This window comes from Amaranthus tricolor, chromosome 3, assembly GCF_026212465.1.
Source record: "Amaranthus tricolor cultivar Red isolate AtriRed21 chromosome 3, ASM2621246v1, whole genome shotgun sequence".
NCBI classification, from domain to species: domain Eukaryota; kingdom Viridiplantae; phylum Streptophyta; class Magnoliopsida; order Caryophyllales; family Amaranthaceae; genus Amaranthus; species Amaranthus tricolor.
In genome coordinates this window covers 31,419,638-31,439,499 of record NC_080049.1, presented here as the reverse complement: position 1 = coordinate 31,439,499, position 19,862 = coordinate 31,419,638, and the positions used below count along the sequence as shown (strand labels likewise).

The window sequence follows — 19,862 nt, the reverse complement described above, 5'->3', positions numbered from 1 at the left end:
GAAAATTCACCTAAAATAATCCAACTTTTTCATGGTTTTTCTACAATAATTCCACCTATTGATAAATAATCTCAATTTTATGGGGCATTTACCCAGAGCAAACTCAGATAATCGGATGACCTGTTATAACAAGTTTTATTTAAAAAAAATTAAATTAAAATAAAACTCAAGAAAATATTAGAATTCTTTTAGAATTTTTTATGTAAATTTTTAAATTTTTTTCTCAATATTTATATTAATTTTCAATTAACATTTTTGGTAAATTACCTATTATAGCAGGTTATTCAGATACTTAAGTTTACTCTATGCAAATACCCCATAAAGTTAGGTTTATTTATGGTTGATCAATAGTTGAAATCATTGAAGAAAAATCATGAAAATGTTGGATTATTCTAGGTAATTTTTTCTGTATATATTGACTATTATGTTTTTGAAAAATATATTTTTATATATATCTTTATACTAAAAATTCTGTGCATTGTACGAAGTTTTATACTAGTTTATTATATTAAATTAAAAAAAATAAAATATTACACCTCTTTATACTTTTTTAAAATTCACTCCTTACATATTTGATACAATTCACGTATATAAAAGTAGAAATGTTCAAAACAAACGGATCTAACTATCTAATAATTACTTACTCTTGTAATCGAACTCAATTTTACTTTAATTATAAATTTACAATTACGCGAAAATTAAAATAAACACAAAATTTAATTATAAACCGATTGAAAACGTGTTATCCTGATGATTCGAAAGTGACTCAAGAATCTTACTCTTTAGCTTACAAATCATGACGTGTCGATCGACCATGTCAAAATTTTATCTTTTGCAGTTTCCCCATCTCTGTCCCACCCTCCTCTTTAACTTTCTTTTTTATCAAAATTATTTTCTCCTTTTTTCGAGGCTCTATAAATTCATACCTCATTCCTCTTCATTACATTCTCCATTCTTCCATTTTATCTCTCTAATACTCACCACACATTCACTGTTAATTTCTTCGTTTCTCTCTATCTTCCCCATTTTCAGGTATTGTGCTTACCCCTTAATTTTTTTTATTTTTTTTCTATTTTTATATATTTATTTATATTTTTTTTCTTGGGTCGCCTTGGTTGTTGTTCTATTTACATTTTGATTATTATTTATCAAAGAAGATAATTGTGAAGAACCCATCAACCATTGCCATTGACTTGCTAGATTGAATGTTTTGCTAGTTGTGTGATAAATCATTTCTAGGTTTTGCTGAACAGATTGATTCATTTTATCTGCAAAACTGCTTGCATTGAACATCTAATTAATCTAATTTGCCTATTTTGGGATTCTATTATTAATGGGTTTGATGGGATGATGACTAATTTAGACAATTTATTTGCTTTTTGTTGAATTTTTATGGGTTCTAAATGTACCTTTCGTATTTTTTTTGGTTGAAATTTGGAGTTCCCACATTTTTTAAAATAAATTTTATTCTGATCTTGTTTACTGGAGAACAAAATCCCTGTTCTACTTAAACAATTAGGGGGGGAGGGGGGGTGATCAGTTAATGTTCTGTGGGCAAAAGAAGAAAGTTTCAATCATACTGATCACCTAAATTATTGATTTGTATTGTTCTTCAATGTCTGTTAGTGGGGTAGGTGGCTACTGGGTATTGGGTGGGTTGGTAACAAGAAATTTACTTCACAGATCTAACCTTATGCTTCTAAATTCTAATTTAGTACATCCTCAGTTTTGAAATATGTGCCACATTATCATTACCTATATTAATACTATTAATACTATTTATCGCTCAAGTTTACTTTGAAAAATATTGTCAAATAGGGACTTATTGGGTAAAAGGTTAAATGTAGTGAGTATAATGGAATGGAGGAAATATAATACAGTCAAGTACTACCTCCTATTCAACTCATTTGTTCTATTTAGTTTTCCACAAGACAATATTTTAACCCTTAATATCTCTAATTGTTCTTAAATAAAAATTATAGAAAGTTAATATTAAATAAGATCCTATATGACTATATTTTAACTTATTAATTACGAATAAAATACAAATGATAAGTGAATAATGACAAAGGGTAGAATAGGAGTGAGTACTTTTTATTTCCCATTGTGCTGATTACACTTTCTAAATCTACCTACCAATAGCACCTCTTAACATTTTCATATAGTTTTATTCAAGTTACTCCATGTGATGGTGCTTGTTTTGATTTGGTGAGTTGTGACATTTGGACTTTAAACCCTGTATAGAAGTACAAGTAGTTCATTAGAAAAAGCTATATTGCTTGAACTTTTCACTTTACCTCAAACACGGTATCAGACTCTTGATTAATAGACATGGACACGACACGATTGATAGAGTATACTTCTATGACATATCATGAGGCATAGACCCATTGGAGCCCGTAGAGCTATGCTTAGTAAAGACTATGTTTGTGTTTTGAGTGTATTGTGTTCGTATATATGGTTTGTTTCCCTTTTCTGCTCTATGTTATGTATTCTTTGATTCATTTAGGGCATGTTTGGTTTGGCAGATAACATTTTTGCTTGGAAAATGGTTTTTATGGAAAATGTAAATAATAATTCTTGGGGGAAATAGAGGTGTTGGGATGGACGGTGGTTGAAAAATGGTTCTTTCATCGATGAAAATGTTTTTGAAGTGATAAAAAACTGTTCTTCAACCATGTTTTCCATGTTACTTCCCTTATCAAACCAAACATTGGAATATGAGGAAATTAGTTTTCCCGGTAAGAAATTTTCTCCAAACCAAGCATCTCTATAAAGGTTCTATCGATGTGATCAAAAACCTCTCACTATAAGTTATCAATCGGGGCATTGCGCTATCTGAAATCTCATTGTCTAATTCTTGATAAAATCTTATCAATTAATATGTAAATTTTTGACTGAAATTTTTTACAGTTATTCTTCCCTAATGGAAGTCGCTGCAGGATAATTCTGGCTGCATTCTATGGCCTTGACTGGTACTATTTGTTTTAGTTTATTGCTTATCACTCTTTTTCCCCTTTGCCTATCGGTTTCAGCACTTTGTCTTATTGATTGTGAAAAAGTAAATCAATTTCAGTTTTGATTGAGTTGATTTTATGGTAACATATGATAGGTAACTGGGCAATGTTCGGGGGAAGAAACAACTCGGAAATTATTGGTAGTAGCTCTAATCGTTACAGAACAACAAAGGATTTGAAGAGTGTAAGTTTTGGCATGGCCAGTGGGCTTGATTGGATAAAACATAGAACGTCGTCTGTATTTAAACCTTTATTGATTTGTTCTGCTTCTTCTTTCATTCATTGGTCTCATAAAATCCCTATATGTGATGGATTTGACGAGTTTCTCTAGCTGCTGATAAATTAAGTTTATAATTGGGTTTAAGACTTCGAGAGATTGATTGGTCTTTAGTGTACAATTTGTACAATCCAATTTTTGTCGAAATTTCAAACTAGGAAGATGCCTGGTTTTGTTTGTGGAAAAAAAAGGTTAACTGAATCAAACACGTGCTTCGCAAATCACTCAAAAGACGCTCGTGGGACTGGGTCTATGATTGCAGATGATGGTTACGTCCCTCTTTTGCCGAGGCTTCCAGATGATGTGGCAAAGCTATGCCTTGCACTTGTACCTCGAAGTGAGTTTCCCACAATGGGTGCAGTGTCTACACGGTGGAGGTCATTCATTCGAAGCAAGGAGTTCATCACTATTCGGAAACAAGTGGGCATGCTCGAAGAATGGCTCTATTTGTTGACAATTGACGAGGAGGGAAAAGAGAGCAGGTGGGAGGTATTGGATTGTTTTGGTAACAAGCACCGAGTTCTCCCACCCATGCCCGGTGAATTCAAGATGGGATTCGGAGTTGCGGTTCTTCATGGCAAGCTGCTCGTGATGGCTGGCTGTACTGTTTATGAAGGGGCAGCATCTCCCACCGCTGATGTTTACCAGTACGATTGTTTTCTCAATAGGTATGTCTATGTTTGCTTTACTTATCGTCTTTTTTATGTGCGTTCATATTTGATGCTTTAATATTTTATCGATTGGGTATGTTTTTTTATTCACGTGTGGATTGGTATTTTTAATTATGAAAATTAGAAATGATGTCCCACTTATCCTTGATCAGTATATTTGTTGTGTGAAATTCATCCATCCTGTTTTCAATGTAGTTAATGCATAGTTAGCTGATCTAGTCATGTGGTGTTTATAATTTCAGCTGGGACAAGCTTTCAAGCATGAACGTTGCTCGTTATGATTTTGCATGCGCTGAAGTTGGCGGGATGATTTATGTCGTTGGAGGCTATGGCATGGACGGGGATTCTCTTTGCAGTGCTGAGGTCTACAATCCTGATACCGGCAAGTGGACTCTGATCGAGTCCCTTCGCCGCCCTAGGTGGGGATGTTTTGCCTGTGGATTCGAGGGCAAGCTTTATGTTATGGGCGGTAGATCAAGCTTCACTATTGGAAACTCGAAGTGTGTCGACATGTATAACCCAGTTGATCACACATGGACGGAGATGAAAAACGGTTGCGTCATGGTCACAGCTCAGGCAGTGCTAGGTAAAAAGTTGTTTTGCATTGAATGGAAGAATCAGAGGAAATTGGCTATATTCAACCCCGAAGACAATTCATGGAAGATGGTTCCGGTTCCGGTTACTGGGAGTTTGAGTATTGCGTTTCGGTTTGGTATACTTGATGGAAAGCTTTTGCTCTTTTCGCTTAAGAATGAGCCTGGGTACCGAACATTGTCGTACGACCCTGAGGCAGCCCCGGGTTTTGAGTGGAAGACAACCGATATCAAGCCCTCGGGCTCGTGCTTATGTAGCGTGACTATCAAAGCATGAAAAACGTGTTGTATGTTTGTGGTATCCAAATTGAAGTAAAATGAAGTAAATCTGATAGGTATAGAGGTTAATACTCATATTGATGTTGATTTATTGCTTGGATGTGTAACCAATGTGAATGTGACTTTTGCGCTTGTCGCAATTCTTTTAATAAAATGGTCCACCAACCTTTTATTTTCATGGGAGACAACCAGCTGTTTATTGTGAGAGATGGTATCTTCAAGAAACGTATTAGATATATGGGCTAAATAGTCTAATTAATAAGAGAAAATAAGAATATAGGCTTTTTGTTTTGAAGTCGTCTCTTTGAGAGATGGTCTTTCAGAATAGTATCCGATTGTTTAGTTACTTTTTCTGTTTTTTTAGAATGGTCCACTGATAGTATAACATTTTATGTTCATTATTTGATGAAAGCTAATGTATATAATGATGGATTATAATTGAATAATGTTAAGTGTATTTTTTATTATGTGAAGTTGCACACGAGGTTTACTATAAAGAGTTATTTAGAAGCAATCTCTTTGTTTCTTTTGTATCAACAAGAGTAATGTTAAATACATTTTACTTTTCCAAACTTCACCTTAGGTGGGAGCTACGTAATGACATTAACTATAGTATTCTCTTCAACCTATTGAGATTTGACTCTTTTCCACACGAGAGTTTTATCCAGGAGAAAACTAAAGAAGAAACAAATTCTTGTATGATATGATCTCACCGTGAGACATGACTCATATTTGGATTAAATAGCCCAATAATAGAAACTTTTAACTTATAGGCTTTTTATTTTGAGCTCGTCTCATCGTGAGATGGACTCATACAAGACATGCTTGATTGGAAATTGCACCTATTAGGCCATGACAATTCGTCACATAATCTCACCGTGGCCCACTCGTGTGGACACGGGACACCCCTGGGCTCGGGCCCACAAACCCACGGGTCAAGAGCGTTGACTTGCACATACACTTAGTGAGGTTTATTGTTCCCCAAAACCATATAGTAATAGGAGGAGTAACGCATCCAATATATATGCAAGTCAACAATCCACTATTTTATCGATGTGAGATCTTCTTTTACATGTGAAGTATTTCCAACACTCCCCCTCACATGTGAGCCATATCATACCAGGAACCACCTTCGGGTCTGATACCATGAAAAAAAAATAAAATGCGGAACTAAATCGAGGTTAGGGTTTGAATACTGTTTGTATTACTTCAAATGACTGTTATAGCTCCAATTTATACAAGGATTGAGAAGTTAACTAAGGAAACAAAATATTACCTTAATACTACGTACTAATTAAGGTAATAAAATATAATAAAGAATAAAAAATATATGCATATTCCTGCAACGCCTTGTTTTGGAAAGGGGATGTAGCCCATACTTGGTCCATACGATCTGAAATAAGTTCAAGTTGTTTTCCTAAATCGGTAATTATAGATTATATGAGTTCGTTTGAATTGAGAGCAAGGGGTAAATAAAAGTCAAATTAAGAAAATAATGTTAGTTAGATAGATGATTAAATGAATTTAATTGTCATAAAGGTGAAAAAATTAGATAGAAGGTAATGAAAACTGGAAAAAATAGCAATCAATTTCCTTACTTTGAGGTATAAATTTACCCTAAGGGAAGGTAGAGGAATTCTTTATCCCAAATGAGGGAAATCTTATTTATCTTTTTTAATTTACTTTCATTCTATCTTTATCACAATTATTTTAATAACTTCATTTGCATCTCTAATTATATTTGTTACATTAGTTTGATTTTTTTTTTTCCCCTTAAATATTTACTTTCAATCCAATCGACTCCTATATATACCAAACTGCTAGTAAATATTTAAGACAAGAGAGGCTGAAAATCAACAAAGTTAGTTTAGCTCCATGGGCTCTACCTCATTACTAACTCCTACTTGTTCTTGACTTCTTGGTTGGACATTTCAATTATGATTTATAGATTGGTCCCACAATTGCTGTGATGGAGGTATCTATGGCAAATGCGATTCGGTTGCATCAAAATTGCAACAAATAAATAATATTCCTTTAACAATTTTGTAGTTTGGTTTATAAAAACCTGAAACGTAAAACTTTTAAACTTATTTTGCGATCCAGAAGCACATATTTCAAATCATCGGAAGTAATATGTCGTCCACCGACCACCACCAAGCACTAATGTACAAGGTTTTGGGTCTCCATTTCAATTTTCAACCTGAAGTAGAGAAAATAGAAGGAAATCAAAAAAAAGCCTTAAAGCTGAAAAATTAATTTTTTTATATTAAATATACATTTTATAATCAAACTCAAATTATTTCAAGAAAAAACAGTATATTTGTTCATGGTTAACTGTGACAAGAGTTAGATTCTCATATCAAGTGTCTCTTTACTCCTATTTTAATCAGTGTCGTTCCTGATAAATTTTGGGCCCTATGCGAAAAATAAAAAATGGCCCATGTATAGGTAAAATTTTGGTTCTTTTTTTTCCAACTATACATCATATAATTTCTTTTTATCCATCACATTAATGTCAAATAATAAGAATTAACTCAATATAAGCCATTTTATAACCTGGGCCCTAAATGATTGCACCTCAAAACTAGCTTTAGTAACGTAATGACTAATGAGCTCTTAATGTGTTCCTTACCTTTGAGGCTTGAGTTGTGCTTTCTCAAGTAGTATTCCCATCTTTAGCATAAAGCTACCCTAAATAATTTGTTCCCTCTTTACCTCTCTCCCTAAAGCATATACCAACCAACCACATTTCCTAGCTAACAAACAAATTTTTCAGTTTTAATTTGTTAAAGCCCCCCTCTTTACTTTGTTTTAAATTAGCTTAACTTTACTCTTCTTTAATTCCCTTAATCTTGAGGAAACTATGAAAAACATGAAAAGGGTTTTCATGTATTTTGGTTGTGTTTCTACTAAAACATCTGAACCTTCTGATAATCTTACTAATACCTTAGAATTAAATAAAGCACTCAAGACTGTTCAATCTCCTGTTTGCAAACCTCCAGGTAATTAGCTTTTATCTTCTTTTTATACTAGTTATATAATTAAAGTTTTAGCCATTAATATCTGATGCATTAACCTAAAAATCTATTTAATTTGTTAATTATTGATTAAACTACTTTTTATTTATAAACCTAACTAGGGTGAATTCAAAATAGTAATACATGATAAGTCGAATAATTATCTCAACGTACTAAACAAATTATATTATAAAAGTATTATTAAATGTTAATAGACTTAGACCCGTCTAGGCAATCTCGAGCCAAGATTCTCCCGGTATATTATTGATAGTCTGATAATGCTTCTATATATGTTTATGAAGCAGGTAGTAAAGAAGAAGCTTTTTATGATTCAAAACCTTGGCTAGATTCTGATGATGAACAAGATTTCTACAGCGTCAATGGTGGTAAGATCAATTTCCTGCTAGTTTCTTTACTAACATAAAAAGTATACATATTTTGATGATATTTCTTTAAATGATATGAATTTTTCTTTCTGGAAAAAATATATACATCTTATAAAATAATATGTACACTTTTTATCACAATATGTATATATCAGTATATGATATGATGGATATTAATGAGGTAGCATAGAATTATTCAGATATCCCTGCAGCTTCATACAAGGTGGGAACATTAAAGAAGGATGGAGAAGAACAAGTACAAGGAAGGAAGCTATCAGAGCTTTTCAAAGATAGCAGTTTTCGCAGTGACAGCCTTAAAGCTGCACATTGTGAATAAAATAATAGGGGAAGATGATATTTGTCTCAACTAAATAAGATTTAATTTTACTATTTAAATTTAATTGTGATGTTGATATATAGAGTAATTTGATCCAAAATTTGAGAAAGATTTTATTTTTAATATCAAAGCAATAAGTATATATTCTATATTAGCTTGAAATAAGATAATTATTCCAAATCACATGTAAGTATATACCTTTATGAAGTACATTTTTGTTTATCTTTATTAACTTCAACTTATAATCATATTGCAAAAACAATATTGTATTACTATATTATGATCGTATTGTAAAGATTTTTAAGTTTAATAATGCGACTGAAGTATATGGCACATTTACCGCAAAATCATTCTTATATATTAGCCGTAAAATCTATTTCGCGATCGTTATCGTGACCAAAATCATTTTTTTTATTATTCATAATATTTAGTTGAAGTTTAACATTTTTGTTTATTGGTATTGCTGGAAAATATTAATTTAATTAAAGTTTACTTTGAAACGTATATTTTTGTTAGTTAAAGTGTTATAAGGATTCTTAAGATATCTTTAATACTAAAGTCAACATGAGAGAACTAAAGGAAATAAAGAGAATAATTATAATGTTTTTGCGTATCACTCTAAAGCAGAGTTTTGATATATTTCCACAGGAATGGCATGTGACTGTACTCGTCAAACAACATAATTATTAGAATATTAGAATATCTTAGAATAATATCTCTTTGATTTTTTGCATATTTTTGTATAATCTTTGTGATTATGTATAATATTAGGAAAATATTTAGTTTCCTAAAGTATAGTGGTAATCTTGTATATATTAACATTAATCTTAATGAGAAAGGCAACCCGAGTCATTCTTACAATAATCATCCCATGTTGTCACATGAAGAACTACGTTTTCTTCCGTCAAATTGGAGTATCACTCCACAAGACGAGAAAAAGATTTTGTTATATAAAGAAGCAGGATTGTCAATTAGACAAATAATTAGGGTGATGGAACTTGAAAAAAATCTCAAACATGGTGAGCTGTCCTTTCTTGAGAGAGACATTCGCAATCTTTATGGTAAAGTTAAAATGTTGCTTGGAGTTGAGGATGCAAATAACTTAAAAGAGTATTAAAAATCCGCAAAGGAAGAGAATAAAATGTTCCAATATACGTTTACTTTGGATGAAGAGGAGAGACTAGAAAATTTGTTTTCATGTCATGCTCGAAGTTTTGAATGGTACCAAAAATATGCTGATGTAGTTGTTTTTGATACTAATTATAAAGTGAACTCATATGATATGCGCTGTGCGATTTTTATTGGTGTTCATAATCATAGAAAAACAATTTTGTTGGGGTGTGCACTCCTTAGAAATGAAACAACGAATACTTTCAAGTGGTTAATGAAGGTATGTACGCTTCGTACTCCATGTATTTGTTATTTTGTAATTTATTATACTTAGTAATCTAATTTACTAAGTGATAGCCCAGGTTTATCATCTCTTTGTATTGATTTGTTTACTTCACTAATTTATTTGTTTTAAATATTAGGCATTTGTAAACTTTATGAACAAACCACCAAAGACCATCATAATTGATTTTAAAAAAATTAATGAACAAGCTTCTGAAGTTCTAACACCATTTAATTTTAAAAAATTTCAAGAAGAATTTGCAAAAGACTACATTGTATACTATTAATCAAGTTGAGAGCGATGTTAATATGGTAAAATATTTTAAAGGGGATAACACTATACAACATAAAGTCTTATGGGATGGATATACAAGCAAAAACAAACATGGAAAGATTTAAGACTCAATCCCATCTTTACAAAGAAGGTTTAAGTAAGATTTCACATTTTTTTTTATTCTGTATTTTATATTTTGAAGAAGAGTATTTTAATTTTTTTTTGTACTCGAAGCTTTTTTTTTTTTCTTATTTTGGTAGGTACAGTACCTCTAATGTTATTTTGCTTTTGTGAAATAATGATGTATTGACTAATTTTTATCATTGTGAACTGAAGTAGTTTTTACTAGCATTAATTGTTTTCTTAAAATAACGACAGTGTTTAATGAGTTCATAGCATTTATTGATTATTTAATACTTTGTTATTTAATGGGTTTTTAGTTATACTTGAGATTCTCTTGAAAATGAACAAAAAATCATTACTCCTTCCCTTCTGTTTCCTAATGTTCTTCTCGTTTAGAATATTCTATTTTGGAGAGAGAAATTTGATTAAGATTTTTAAGATATATATAGATGATATAATATATCCATGTAAGATCTTGTTGGATTCGTTTTAATGTATACTTTTTTATCATATAATTTTTATAATACGTATTTAGAGATATTAAAGCTCGAAAATTACTTTGAAAACTGTATAAAAAATAAATAAATTTTTTTATTTTCACCGCTCCTTATGCACAACTCTTAAAATTGTAAATATCATAACCCAAAAAATTAAAATTGATAGAAAAATCATTACTCGTCACGAACCAGCGGAATAGAGTAAAAACTTCTCTAAAACCCTAAACCCCAACCTGGTAAAATTGGCAAACAGTGACTGAAAATTGCAAACCTCAATTCTGAGAACAGAGTTTGGTACAGTGAGAAAAAATGGCTAAGGAAGTTACAAAATCACCAAAAACCAAGCAAAAAATCCCTACTAAAAGCAGTAGAAATGGGGATAACAATGTGATTTTGGATAAACAAGAAAAGGGCAAAGAAAATTTCAGCAAGAAACCCACAAATAGGAAGAGACAAAGTAAATCAAATCCATTAAAAGTGTCCTCTTTCGAATCTAATAGAACAAAATTTGGGGAAAAAAAGAAAAATTCAGATGTGGGTTCTAGTAAAAACAGCAAAATTTTGGAGAAAAATGTCAAGGGTAAGACTGATTTTGGTAAACAACCCAAGAATGAGAAGAAAAAGACAACATTGAAGCCATTGAAGGTCTCACCTTTGGAATATGCTAAGAAGAAAAATGAGGATTTGAAAAAGAAAATGGAGGAAGTTCCATTATTGAATACTGAGAAGACAAGAATTAGGGTAAATAAGAAAAATGTTGAAGATGATTCAATGGATTCAAAACCGAAGAAAAAGAAAAGGGTAATTAAGATTGATCCTTATGATACTTCAAATAAACGAATTAATGATAAAATTGTGCTTAATGGTAAGTGATATTTTTGCTTATTATGCTTCAATTATTTAATTTTATGCCTTATATATGTTTGTATAATTTCTGAATATATTTGACTTGGATATTAGATATAACTAATCTGAAGCAGAAGGAAAAGGATAAGGAAAAAGAAGAGCCTGAGAGAGTGAATTTGTCAAAAAATGCACAGTTCAGGGCAATTAAACCCAGTCCTTCAATTCTTGCTTTTGTTGAAGATAATGTAATTTCCTTTCTTTAGTTTGCTTGAATTTCTTTCATGGTTTTTTTAGGGTTTTGGTTTGATTTCTGATTGTTAAGCTATAAATGTGTTTTCTGATTGTTAGTTTATCAATGTCATTCATATGTTCTTATGATTTTATCATCTATGATTGGGTAGTTGTTGGGTCGTAGACGTGATATTGAGCTTCGGAGGGCTGGTTATAACACTGAACTTTCGGCACCATTGGATAACATACCGTTCTCCACGAGCTCAGAGAGAGATCGAATTGAAGAAAGTGTATGTTTGCTTAAACTTCATTTTTGCCTAGTATCATTTGGCTATTTTGTGGTATGTTTTTTTGCAGCATTATACTTTTTTGTAAGCTCCCTAGAATCATGAACTCAAAGCTTGTGTATCAACGATCAATATGATGACCTTGTAATCGAACTCAATTTGACCGTACTTAAAAATGAATTTACAATTGTGGAAAATTAATGTAGGCACAAAACCTGATTTTGAACCGACCCAAAACACCTAACCCGAAATTGACCTGATTGATTTGAACTAATGAATCAAATGATACATTCTTTATGATGCAACAACATTGCGTTACCCCAATGGTGTTAAGTGTCACCCACCTAAGTGGGGTTTGAAGGTTGGATGTATACAACTTAACAATGAGGTTATTTACGATTGGTTTTTGATAACAAATATCATCTGCAGCTTCACATGTATAAGAAATACATGTTATCTAATGTGTCGTAAAATAATTGTCCATTTTGATCTATGATTCCGTGAAATATCATTATTTTTGTTCTTCAGTTTTGGAATTACTTATTTCAGGTATTCCGAAATAAGTTGGAATTTTTTGCTGCTGCAAAAGTTTCCACATCATTTCCTCCTCCTGATCTCCCAGAAATTGCATTTGCTGGTAAATGATTACTTTTGTTTATGTATTTTTGTTTCTTGACCTGTCAAGCAGTATTAGGACGATGTATGCACGATGAGATGGCTGATGAAAGTTTCTTGACTTTTCAAAAAATGATGTCCGTGTTTCATATTTTCTCGAACCACCTTGTGTTATGTGAAATAAAGGCAGATTTTATTGGCTAGATTGACTTACATTGTTTGTAAATCATCTACTTCTCATTAAGGAAGTTGAAATTAAGACACAAAAAATGTTTTGACTTAGTTACTTTCTCTTTAGGCAGGTCAAATGTCGGGAAATCGTCTCTTCTTAATGCACTTACAAGACAATGGGGGGTTGTTCGAACTTCTGATAAGCCAGGGCACACTCAGGTTCCATTTCGATATCTGAAAGCATTTCTACAATTTGAAATCCATGCACTTCCATTATATTGATGGTCAAATTGTCTATTGTATTGCAGACCATCAACTTCTTCAAGCTTGGTACAAAAGTCAACTTAGTTGATTTACCGGGTTACGGCTTTGCTTTTGCAAAAGAAGAAGTCAAGGAGGCTTGGGAGGATCTAGTAAGAATGCTATTTAACTCAAAACCATTTATGTCAAGTTCTATAATCGATTAGCTTCTGAACATAGAGCTCATTTGCCGCACTGTGATAATATGATGACGGAATTTGAAGGGATTTCAAAGTTGGGTTTTTTAATATAATGAAGGCACAAGACTTTCCTTTGTGGCCTATCGGCATTAATTTTTCATATTTTATCACTTTTCAATCAAGGATTCCTGACATGATCATTCCTTGTGTATAGCATTTCATATTTCGGTGTGATTTAATAATTTGAGGTTTCTTGGCTCAATATATTGTAGGTAAAAGAGTATGTTTCCACCAGAATTGGGCTGAAGAGAGTGTGCCTTCTTGTTGACACCAAGTGGGGTTTGAAACCTAGGGATTATGAACTTGTTCATTTGATGGAAAGGTATGCCGAATTTCAATTTGGTTTAATGATTATTTTTTGGTGAAGAAAATGTAGCCTTCGTTTTTCAACGATTGGTTTGGATAGCAGTAACGGAGGGAAAGGCGAGAAAGGTAGAGGAGAGGGGGGGGGGGGGGGACACATACGAGAATGATTCCCTTTCTCATATCTTGCTGTAATTTATATTTAGATAATGAATGACATCTATCATTTTCCATTCCTCAAATCTTCTCATCGTCACTTCGTTAGCTGCTATTTCATTTTTCCGTGTAAGCATTGTAGCTATACAACAAAAACGTCAAAGACTTAATCCTGACAATATGAGGAATAACAGTAGTAATAGGGTCGGATCAGTTGCTTTTCTGTTTGCCGTCTCTTTTGCAAGACAACATTTCCATAGATGAGGTTTCTTTCAAGTTTTTGATCATCTTTTGTTAGTTTCGAATTTTGCAAGGAAGATTTTTATTTTTGCACAATACTTCGTAATTATTGGCTACATTAAAGACAAGGGTAAATGGCAAATTCGAAGAAAGCAAAACATACTGGACCTTTCTTTACTGTCATGAGAAAACTCCATGGCTCGATCAGAAAAAACTTGCGTGTAAACTTTTGTAGTGCTTCTGGTATCACTAACACTAGCAACTATGATTTTCACTAACACTAGCAACTATGATTCTCTCGACAAACAATGGTGTAATTCAGGAATCCCACATTTTGAATCATTAAGAAACACGTAAAAATCTTTCAATTTAGGGTGTCCCAAACCATAGTAGACATTCCCGTTTAGTAAGTTGTTCCTGTATCTTCTATAGTTATCCCTAATCTCTCAATTTAGGGTGTCCCAAACCATAGAAAACTCCACATTTTGCGCCTAATCTATGTTAGTTGGACTCGGGTACTGATGTTGGATACCGGTACGTCTCCACGTGTCGGATACGTCTAAATATTCAATTTTACGCGTAAAATGAAGTGTCTAAGGGCCATACCAAGTCCGAGCATCATGGATCGGACACGGGTACGTGAAGCAAAATGAAAAGTCCAAATAACATAGTTTGTAATTATATCTAAGGTCGGAAAAAAGTATGACTTGGAGATTTCATGCTTTAAGCATCAATTAGAGGTCATAACTCACTTGGTCGAGCAACAATGTTGAGGACTTGCTAACATTTTCTCTCTACTAATATCCCGAGGATGTTTCTCGTTAATTTTCAGATCCCAGACTAAATATCAAGTTGTCCTAACAAAAACTGATACAGTATTCCCCAGTGATGTGGCTCGGCGTGCTATGCAAATCGAAGAGGTGAATGCTTTTATGTATCAAATTTACATCGTCTTTTTTTAAACTATATCTCTCGGGAAAATAATACGCTGGCATCCGTCTTTTTTTGTTTTGCAGACACTCAAAGAACACAAGTCCATTGTCCAACCAGTGGTATGACTTTCTTGTATTGAATCAACACTTAATGTGAGTGTGAGATACGGAGAGATGGCGCGCATATTGTTTATTTTCATTAAACTTTTGCATCCCCTGTTGCAGATGATGGTAAGTTCGAAATCTGGAGCTGGGATTAGATGTTTGAGAACAGCGCTTGCAAAAATTGCTCGATTCATAAAGCCTTGAAACCTTTCACCGGATGTTGGCACAGACAGTAAGTGGTTTTGTTAAGGTGACTCGAGATTTCATATGTTCTATGTATTACATAGTCTGCCTTGAACGTGAGATACCGGAACTTAGTAGGAGCATATCCAATTGTGGTTATTGGCGTTACGAATTTGAATCCGAGTATATACGATGTTTTCCATGATCAATTTTTGAGTTGGTTTTCGATGTATTTGGCATCTTGAAGCTGAAATTAGGTTGGGTAAAGCAGATGGGCCCGTTCCCAGCCATCATTGCAAAGCTCAAGGCTTGAGCATTACCTCTCTTCCTCGTAGCAAGCCCAAGGCTCAAGCATCACCACTCATCATGCAAATTCGACTATCGCGCACATTGGTGCTAAGGCTCTTAGACACGATTTGAAAATTTTATTTTTATCGACTTGTATTCAACCTGGTTGTTGATTTAAGGTATAGTGACTCATAGCAACATTGAGAGAAATTTGTATGTTGACTCGTAAATCGATTACTATGAGTCTAAACTAGACTTGTATATGATTTGAGACACTACAAATTAGTAATAAGCCAAAGCTTTATCCCGATAATACGAAGTTGACTACAGTCTACATGACATAAACTAAAACAAATCAATGAGAAAAATTCTTGCTATATTTCACTTTATAATCATAATATTTGTACCCTAAATTTCGAAATTCAAACTTTTTTTTTTAACATTGTTGAATTTTTTGTTGAGGTATCTTCGACTTGCTCTTTCTTTTCTAAGTTTTGATTAAAGTTCGAATCTTTCATTTTTCACAAACGCAAGTCAAGCCCACTTGAGCAGAGCTCTAACCAAACCACATCTTGAATAGCTCACGAGCCACCTTAGCTCTTTAACAACGTTATTAGTTATTACACCTCCTAGGTATATTTACCTTCGAGTTGAACCAATACAACTCAAACCTAACCCAAAACCAACCGAACAATCAAAACTACAGCCTTAGTTAAAAAGGATGTAACCACTTATGATAGAAAAATATACTACTAACAGACAGTAAAATGGTAATAAAGTAATGAATGAATGAAAAGCTTACAGTACTAATCTCGAGTGTATAATAATAAAACTTCGCAGTAAATATGGTCTGTCATGAGCTATAACATTTGGGTCTCCACGATCTAATATCAGTGTCTACTATTACTCTAGAGACCTGATTACAAACGGGTTCCTTGATCAGCCGCAAAAAGGCGGTACAACAACTTCCATCTGGAGAAACCCAACTTCTGATTCATGCAGCAGCTTGCAAGGAGAACAATATGCACACTTGTTTTCTATTAGAAAAAGATTATTGACACACCCATTGTGAAGCATCCTACAGCCACCCATGGACTCAGCCTTTCACCTGATTCACAAAACCAAGAGCACGTGTAAATATCCATGGCACAATGCAGTAAAACTCACCTCGAAGCACACATCAATAGATATGAAACTCATTGCATCATTGCATGTTAATAGCTGAAAGTAAACCAGAAAGAAAGTTAAAAAAAAGGCTTTCTTTTGATAGTTATATGGCTTGAAATGTGTATACTCACAAAATTTGCTATATCGTACTTCATCTTAAGCTCAAACCACTCGTTAACAAGCAACTTCTCAAAACTACTATATCATCTGTTAATATCTGAATGAATTATCAGCATGCATCTTCTTACATATTGAGCTCAGGCATACATTTGATGATAATCTCCAAAAGAGATTAATATGAAATTTTAGTGCCACTCAGCAAAATATGCAGGAATCTAGTTTGAATTTTTAATTGTGTTGAGCAAGAGATATGAATGGTGCACCACAGGAAAATTAGACTGGCTATGCTGATGAGACTGTGTTGGGGGGGGGGGGGGGGAGGGTTTATTAAGGATAAGAAAATAAGTTAAAAAGCTTACCGATCCTAGCAGCCTTCCAGAAGAATCCTCGAAATCTGAAAGACCAAATCAAGGTAGATGAGAAAAACACTAAAGATACATCACATCCATCCACCAAAAGCATCAAGGTAAGAGGGAAAAGCCATAGTTGATGATGATTAACAAATCAACCTCTGAGGTTGAGTTTGTTTTAGCAAATTCTGTGAGTATATTTCTGGAATTAGTTCAGAAGTAATGATTTGCATTTGCAAAACCACTTAATGAAAGAAAAAACCTATCAAAAAAAAATACTACACTCTTTATATAGGTATAGGACAACACAAAAAAATAACTACACTAGAATAATTATAGGAAGAAAAATAAAGATATTGGCTATTGCACTATCACACTATCACAAAAGCTTAAGTGTCATAACATAAGGCTATTTTTATCAGCCATCTCATAACATAATGATACTCGATCTAGATTCCAAAGTGAACGCAAACCTGTAGCACTTGAAAACCCTCAAAATTCCAAAGAGCGACGAAGCATAGCTTATAACAGTAACAAACTACTAGTACGAACAAAATCATTTCATACGTTTGTAAGCATTAGATTGACATCAACTTGCTTCTCAGCTACTAACATGCTCCAACATGTTTACCTCCTATTCCCTTGTGTTTTGCGGTGGGGGCAATGAGGGTGACTTTACCAATTTGTCAAGAAACACAAAGGATGCTTCAAGGCACAGGTATGAATGGCCTCTCATCATCACCCTGCCTTACATAGGATTAACCGATTAAGTATCAAGGAATGTGAATTGACATTCCAGCATATTCATGGTGCACTAAAGAGCAGTACTTAAGAAGCACAAGGCCTAGCAACATACGCAAAACTACTACCCCTGACATTCATTCGCTTTCCCCTTTGCTTAATCCATGGCTCTTACATATATATCACTGAAATCTCATCCCACATTCAATAGTAAAATGAAGTTAATAATATTATTATCTAAGAAGTAAGATATGTGTGAGCTACACAACTATATGCTAGCTTCCAACCATTCTGGACGAGCAGAAGATAGTGAGTAGGTAAAACTAAAAAGTAACAACAAAATGCAACTCCTATCTAGCTGCTCAATAAGGTATAGTTCTTCAATCCTTTTAAAGCCAATCAAACACAATAGGGAAACATAATTCTCCCATAATCAGTCATAAAACGTGTACCTCTAAAAGATAGTAACACTTAACTTGACCCATACTAACATATAACACGCCTGGATAATTCAAAGAGAAAAATGAGCTTGATATCTATTAGGCAAATCAGTCTTTATTTTCCATATGACCAAAATTTGACAAACAAATCCCAATAGTAGTTTCTATAATTTGACTAACACATTCAGTTTTACCCAATACTCATTCTAAAGAGGATCTATTGAGTTTGAACGATACTATAACAACATCAACACCAAAGCCTTAATCTCAAAAAATTGGGGTCGGCTACATTAAGCAGTATCATTCCCGATGGTCATCCACATATAATCTCCTTTTCCATTATCTATCCTATCCACTTGTAACTCGAGATTCTTCATATCCTCCACTCCTACCCACAGGTTATTTTCGATCTTCTACGCCTTCATTTTAACTCCCTCTAATTCCAACTTTGTATCTTCTTAGTGTTAACACTCCATTGTTGCACATGCCCAAATTTGTGGTACAAGAAACTCATCAATGGATCACATCTCATGATTCAAAATTCAAACATGTGGAATCCAATCAAAAAGGTCTTCAACAGTTGGAAAACCATAGCAAAATAAACCTACATAAAAAGGAATTAAAAAGTAAAAAATACCCGGTTCTTTGTTCAAGGATGGCAGGAAAATGCATCTTGATGTAAGTGCAAGTACAGATAACTAGCAACACCACCGTCAGAAACGAGTGAAAATTGAACAGAGCCGACTGCAACATTTCCAGAATGATTCCCATCACAAAATCATCATCTTTGACTAAAACATTCAAATATCCAAAATAAAATGTTGCAAAAAAGATTAGGAAAAGCAGGATATCTAATCACCATATTTATTTCCTATTTTGTGCTAAAAAACTCGGCGAATATCTTCGAGAAAACCCTAGTCAGGGAAAATCAACAGTTTAAATATAAGAATTTTGAAGAAAAGCAAAGTTAAGAGAATCAATTGAAGGGAAGTTAAATATGTATAGAATCAATATAGATCAATAAAAAAGCAAAGTGAAAAGACTAGATTAGATAGATTGAAGAAAATGACTTACAAAACCCTAATAATCGATTGAAGGGAAGTTAAGAGAAGCGTTGATGAGATCTCCGTCGGTCGTGACGACGGAAGGCCGGGTTGATGAGTGTCGTAACGTGACTTGGCTTCCCCTTCCTTTCCTGCTTTTATTTTTCGCCGATGCAAGTACTACATGTAAGTAAATAGAAAAACGTCATGAACTACTAAGAGTATATCAAAATAATTTTTTTTTTAATTACAGGTAAAGATCATCGATGAACGAGATTACC

General features: G+C 33.3%; 4 protein-coding genes across 7 annotated transcripts; 3 read left to right on the top strand and 1 right to left on the bottom strand.

The window, feature by feature from the left end:
* Positions 1-860: 860 nt before the first annotated feature.
* Positions 861-5,013, top strand: LOC130809225 (F-box/kelch-repeat protein At1g67480). The gene is made up of 4 exons (XM_057674911.1): positions 861-1,032; positions 2,914-2,975; positions 3,113-3,962; positions 4,208-5,013. Exons 3-4 carry the CDS (start codon positions 3,457-3,459, stop codon positions 4,833-4,835), a joined length of 1,134 nt encoding a protein of 377 aa, XP_057530894.1. The 5' UTR covers positions 861-1,032; positions 2,914-2,975; positions 3,113-3,456; the 3' UTR covers positions 4,836-5,013.
* A 2,537-nt stretch (positions 5,014-7,550) lies between these two features.
* LOC130809224 (uncharacterized protein At3g27210-like) lies at positions 7,551-8,853 on the top strand. Of its 2 annotated transcripts, none has more exons than XM_057674909.1 (3): positions 7,551-7,839; positions 8,157-8,240; positions 8,441-8,853. In XM_057674909.1, exons 1-3 carry the CDS (start codon positions 7,701-7,703, stop codon positions 8,575-8,577), a joined length of 360 nt encoding a protein of 119 aa, XP_057530892.1. In that variant the 5' UTR covers positions 7,551-7,700; the 3' UTR covers positions 8,578-8,853. The 2 variants fall into 2 exon arrangements, with proteins under 2 accessions (XP_057530892.1, XP_057530893.1); XM_057674910.1 differs by having other exon boundaries at positions 8,160-8,240; positions 8,441-8,841.
* Positions 8,854-11,029: 2,176 nt separating this feature from the next.
* On the top strand, positions 11,030-16,075 carry LOC130809222 (uncharacterized). Of its 2 annotated transcripts, XM_057674905.1 has the most exons (11): positions 11,036-11,728; positions 11,824-11,954; positions 12,111-12,230; positions 12,777-12,864; positions 13,141-13,232; positions 13,322-13,426; positions 13,726-13,835; positions 15,045-15,132; positions 15,229-15,264; positions 15,370-15,481; positions 15,680-16,037. In XM_057674905.1, exons 1-10 carry the CDS (start codon positions 11,173-11,175, stop codon positions 15,451-15,453), a joined length of 1,410 nt encoding a protein of 469 aa, XP_057530888.1. In that variant the 5' UTR covers positions 11,036-11,172; the 3' UTR covers positions 15,454-15,481; positions 15,680-16,037. The 2 variants fall into 2 exon arrangements, with proteins under 2 accessions (XP_057530887.1, XP_057530888.1); XM_057674904.1 differs by having other exon boundaries at positions 11,030-11,728; positions 15,370-16,075.
* A 35-nt stretch (positions 16,076-16,110) lies between these two features.
* LOC130809223 (uncharacterized) lies at positions 16,111-19,787 on the bottom strand. 2 transcript variants are annotated; one of them, XM_057674907.1, is made up of 5 exons: positions 19,613-19,785; positions 19,398-19,452; positions 19,176-19,282; positions 17,367-17,401; positions 16,111-16,828 (listed from the first exon to the last, which is right to left on the bottom strand). In XM_057674907.1, the coding sequence occupies exons 2-5, from the start codon at positions 19,398-19,400 to the stop codon at positions 16,761-16,763; spliced, it is 213 nt and encodes a 70-aa protein (XP_057530890.1). In that variant the 5' UTR covers positions 19,401-19,452; positions 19,613-19,785; the 3' UTR covers positions 16,111-16,760. The 2 variants fall into 2 exon arrangements, with proteins under 2 accessions (XP_057530890.1, XP_057530889.1); XM_057674906.1 differs by lacking the exon at positions 19,398-19,452 and having other exon boundaries at positions 19,176-19,329; positions 19,613-19,787.
* Positions 19,788-19,862: the final 75 nt, after the last annotated feature.